Source organism: Schistocerca cancellata, unplaced genomic scaffold (assembly GCF_023864275.1).
Source record: "Schistocerca cancellata isolate TAMUIC-IGC-003103 unplaced genomic scaffold, iqSchCanc2.1 HiC_scaffold_1148, whole genome shotgun sequence".
NCBI classification, from domain to species: Eukaryota; Metazoa; Arthropoda; class Insecta; order Orthoptera; family Acrididae; genus Schistocerca; species Schistocerca cancellata.
Genome location: NW_026047147.1, coordinates 2,578,352 through 2,584,019, shown reverse-complemented (window position 1 = coordinate 2,584,019; position 5,668 = coordinate 2,578,352). Strand labels below are relative to the sequence as shown.

At 43.8% G+C, this 5,668-nt stretch overlaps 1 protein-coding gene across 1 annotated transcript; it reads right to left on the bottom strand.

Moving 5' to 3' along the window:
* Positions 1–4,532: 4,532 nt before the first annotated feature.
* Positions 4,533–5,108, bottom strand: LOC126159852 (speckle-type POZ protein homolog). Its single transcript, XM_049916663.1, has one exon. It carries the CDS (start codon positions 5,106–5,108, stop codon positions 4,533–4,535), a length of 576 nt encoding a protein of 191 aa, XP_049772620.1.
* Positions 5,109–5,668: the final 560 nt, after the last annotated feature.

The window sequence follows — 5,668 nt, the reverse complement described above, 5'->3', positions numbered from 1 at the left end:
GTGGTGTATAAAATTTGAGTGTGACACTATGTATAATTTTGAGAGGTTGGAGGGTGGGGGGGGGGGTCGAGTGGAATCAGTGAAAGACGCAGGCAGTTCCAGAACCAAACATTGTGTATCTGTCTGTAACTGACACCCAATAGTGTGGGAAGTATGAGGCAGTGAACTAGGTGAAGATCACGACAAGAATCTATTATACATCATGAAGAGAATTTTTAAAATGTACGCAAAGATTACTGCTAGTAAAAAGATTCCCGTTAACAAAAATTTTTTCAAACATAAGAGCTTGAGTCATTTCCCACAGCGTGCATAACGAGTTTGGAATAATATGTTTTAAATTTTTTTCAAGAATGTAAACAATTGTAATATGTTTGTTGTTTAAACAAGAATTTTGATGTTAATCTTTATTAAATAAAAGAGAAAGACACTAAATGATTTACAACACTGGCTCTATGTTCATTACAATTGGTTCAGGGAATGCACAGTGTCATCTCGAACACAAGATTTCTGATATGTCAAATAGCACATAAAATACTACATCATCATCATCATCATCATCATCATCATCATTTAAGACTGATTATGCCTTTCAGTGTTCAGTCTGGAGCATAGCCCCCCTTATACAGTTCCTCCAGGATCCCCTATTCAGTGCTAACATTGGTGCCTCTTCTGATGTTAAACCTATTACTTCAAAATCATTCTTAACTGAATCCAGGTACCTTCTCCTCAGTCTGCCCTGACTCCTCCTACCCTCTACTGCTGAATCCATGAGTCTCTTGGGTAACCTTGCTTCTCCCATGCGTGTAACATGACCCCACCATCTAAGCCTGTTCGCCTTGACTGCTACATCTATAGAGTTCATTCCCAGTTTTTCTTTGATTTCCTCATTGTGGACACCCTCCTGCCATTGTTCCCATCTACTAGTACCTGCAATCATCCTAGCTACTTTCATATCCGTAACCTCAACCTTGTTGATAAGGTAACCTGAATCCACCCAGCTTTCGCTCCCATACAACAAAGTTGGTTGAAAGATTGAACGGTGCACAGATAACTTAATCTTGGTACTGACTTCCTTCTTGCAGAAGGGAGTAGATCGTAGCTGAGCGCTCACTGCATTAGCTTTGCTACACCTCGCTTCCAGTTCTTTCACTATGTTGCCATCCTGTGAGAGTATGCATCGTAAGTACTTGAATCCGTCCACATGTTCTAACTTTGTTCCTCCTATTTGGCACTCAATCCGTTTATATTTCTTTCCCACTGACATTACTTTCGTTTTGGAGATGCTAATCTTCATACCATAGTCCTTACATTTCTGATCTAGCTCTGAAATATTACTTTGCAAACTTTCAATCGAATCTGCCATCACAACTAAGTCATCCACATATGCAAGACTGCTTATTTTGTGTTCACATATCTTAATCTCACCCAGCCAGTCTATTGTTTTCAACATATGATCCATAAATAATAAGAACAACAGTGGAGACAGGTTGCAGCCTTGTCTTACCCCTGAAACTACTCTGAACCATGAACTCAACTTACCGTCAACTCTAACTGCTGCCTGACTATCCATGTAAAGAACTTTAATTGCTTGCAAAAGTTTGCCTCCTATTCCATAATCTTGTAGAACAGACAATAACTTCCTCCTAGGAACCCGGTCATATGCCTTTTCTAGATCTATAAAGCATAGATACAATTCCCTGTTCCACTCATAACACTTCTCCATTATTTGACGTAAGCTAAAGATCTGGTCCTGACAACCTCTAAGAGGCCTAAACCCACACTGATTTTCATCCAATTGGTCCTCAACTAATACTCACACTTTCCTTTCAACAATACCTGAGAAGATTTTACCCACAAAGCTGATTAAAGAGATACCTCTGTAGTTGTTACAATCTTTTCTGTTTCCATGTTTAAAGATTGGTGTGATTACTGCTTTTGTCCAGTCTGATGGAACCTGTCCCGACTCCCAGGCCATTTCAATTATCCTGTGTAGCCATTTAAGACCTGACATTCCACTGTATTTGATGATTTCCGACTTAATTTCATCCACCCCAGCCGCTTTATTGCACTGCAATCTATTGACCATTTTCTCCACTTCCTCAAATGTGATCCTATTTCCATCATCATTCCTATCCCATTCTACCTCGAAATCTGAAACATTACTGATCGCATTTTCACCTACATTGAGCAACTCTTCAAAATATTCCCTCCATCTGCCCAAGGCATCCACAGGATTCACCAGCAGTTTTCCTGACCTGTCCAAAATACTTGTCATTTCCTTCTTACCTCCCTTTCGAAGACTGCTAATTACACTCCAGAATGGTTTTCCAGCAGCTTGACCCATAGTCTCCAACCTGTTTCCAAAGTCTTCCCAAGATTTCTTCTTGGATGCTGCAATTATCTGTTTGGCTTTGTTTCTTTCTTCAACATAACTTTCTCTGTCTACCAGGGTTCTAGTATGTAGCCATTTTTGATACGCCTTCTTTTTGCTTTTACAGGCTGCCTTGACTGTATCAATCCACCAAGCTGTTTGCTTCATCCTACTTTTACACACTACTGTTCCAAGACATTCTTTAGCCACTTCTAGTACTGTGTCCCTGTACCTTGTCCATTCCTTTTCCAATGACTGTAATTGACTACATTCAACTAACTGGTACCTTTCTGAGATCACTGTTATGTACTTGTGCCTGATTTCCTTATCCTGAAGTATCTCCACTCTTATCCTCCTACATATGGACCTGACCTCCTGCACTTTTGGCCTCACAATCCCAATTTCACTGCAGATTAAATAATGATCAGTGTCATCAAAGAATTCCCTGAATACACGTGTGTCCCTCACAGCCTTCCTGAATTCCTGATCTGTTATTATATAGTCAATGACAGATCTGGTTCCCCTGCCTTCCCAAGTATACCGGTGAATGTTCTTATGTTTAAAAAAGGAGTTTGTGATTACTAAGCCCATACTGGCACAGAAATCCAAGAGTTGTTTCCCGTTCCTGTTGGCCTCCATATCCTCTCCAAATTTACCTATAACCTTTTCATACCCTTCTGTTCGATTTCCAATCCTGGCGTTAGAATCACCCATGAGCAGAACACTGAAATACTACATAAGTATTAACATCTAAATGAAAAATAAATGATCACTTATCAGTGTTAGTGGCTATTAGACTTGTATGAACATATGTAACTGTAAGATGGTGCAGAAAAATGGTAACTCTGGTCGCACAGCCACTTTAAGCGTCACAGACTATTAGAGGTGGAACAGCAACAATGGATGGGATAGATAATGTCCTAAGGTGTGCCACAGGAGAATGGAGGCCTGTAGTGTTCACTGGGTGGCTATAGTAAAGCCATAGATCCACTGAAACACACACACACACAGGGGTGGACACCTGTTTGTCGAATACACAGTAAGGCACGGTATTCTGTGTGTCACAGAAGGGAACGTATCCAAGCACTGCGTGAGCTTTATGTAATGCTGAGTACAGAGGCGAACAAAATGAGGTGGGAAGACTCAATTTTATGGGACCAGCTGGAACTGCTGGTAGGTCTGGCCTGTGATCCTGCGAGGTGGTCTCAGGCTGCAAGAGGTGTGAGCAGTCAGCCACTGGGGCACCGATGCTTACTTCTCCTGGTTTTCTGAACATCTTCCATACAAGCCCTCACAGCAGAGCATTCTTTTATATTATGTGCCTTTAGAGCAATTAACATCTTCCGTGTACTGTCTGGATTTGGAGAGAACTAAGAATTATCTTGGAATAGTTACTGGCATATGGCTTGCACGTGGAAAGAAAGTGACAGACAACTACGTAAGAGCCAAAGCTGTAATACTAAGGTGTGAATAGTGATTACTCAGATAGTCTCCTTTACTACACGAAGAAAATTCCACAGGTCAACATCAGCAATATAAAATTGTAGATAAGTTGCCGCCCTCCTCTAATCATTCTGCAGTACACTACCTTTCTCGAGGTGTCGGCTGTAAGTGACTTACTCGGTCATCATCTTTATGCAGTGTGGCACTATTCAAAGGTGTCTCATTGTCATCAGCCACACAGGCAATGGACAACTTTAGAGACTACTTTATGGGAACAGGCCTACAGCAACCAGTACAGGCTGCCGGTTGCAAACTACAGCCATCACTGCACCTGAGCCTGTGCTGGGCAATACAGCTTTGTGTCCATAGCAGTCTGCCTCGTGCTCTATTCACACAGTGAGTGTACCCTCTGACATGACAGTTGATGCTAAAACCTAAACAACCACTTTCTGTATACATGTACTTTAATATAATGCCTACAAACTGGCTCTTTGATGATTTTTGTTAGCTAAAATACCTGGTAATGAACACTGTTCAGTTTAGGGGTTGACTGAAACTGCTACACGAGGGTAATGATAGCACTGTGAGCTATCGTGAAATGACTGTCTATGATGGTGTATTTTACAGCAGACACACATCTACGAAAATTCAGTGGGAAAAATTATACAGTTGGAAATACACGCACCTAGAACCGAGAGACACGAATCAGTGGGTTGTCTCACACTAACCTGGTTTGAGGTGGTGGATCGTACAGCAACCGGCTCACTTCGATCAAGTCTTCCGGCTGCTTCCGCATCGCATCTGCCCACCCGTGAGTGGCCATCACCTCGTGGGTACGTGCCTTAATAAATTCGATGGCGGCTCGCCTGAGGTCACTGCAGGAGTGGCGGACTGCGAGGGTGGCTGCGGCCGCCGCGGTCTCCACGGTGAGCTGAGCGGCCACCTGCCGCTCGCACTCCGCCTTCAGCCCCGACGCCCCGTACTTATCCGCTGCGGCCAGTAGCTGGGGGGCCGTGCCGGACAGCTGGGGGGCCCGCAGGGTGTACAGGTAGGAGACCAGCTCCCTCAGCACCGGGCCACCGATGTCGGCAATCCTCACCACGCCAGTGCAGGCCTCGAGGGTGTCGTGGGCGAACATGGCCGCGAACACGGGGCTCCTGTCCGCCAGGACGGCCCTGTGCACCACCAGCCGAGTGTCACCTGCCTCGAGTATCACCATGGCGTCGTCCCCGGCGTCCAGCAGGTCCCCCAGGTCGACAGCCACCGTCTCTGTGATGTCCTTAACTGCTTCCATTGCGAACGATTCTGAAACACGGCAACACGGAGCAGCCGTTTCAGCATACAGGTCACTGACAATACTTCTACGAGTGACAGCCACATCTGTTTCCAGCGACAGTTGATAAATACAGGGTGAGTCACCTAACGTTACCGCTGGATATATTTCGTAAACCACATCAAATACTGACGAACCGATTCCACAGACCGAACGTGAGGAGAGGGGCTAGTGTAATTGGTTACCACAAACCATAAAAAAATGCACGGAACTATGTTTTTTAACATAAAACTACATTTTTTAGTTGGAACCCCGTTAGTTTTGTCAGTACATCTGAACATGTAAACAAATACATAATCAGTGCCGTTTGTTGCATTGTAAAATGTTAATTACATCCGGAGATATTGTAACCTAAACTTGACGCTTGAATACCACTCCTCCGCTGTTCGATCGTCTGTATCGGAGAGCACCGAATTACGTAGGGATCCAAAGGGAACGGTGATGGACCTTAGGTACAGGAGAGACTGGAACAGCACATTACGTCCACATGCTAACACCTTTTTATTGGTTTTTTTCACTGA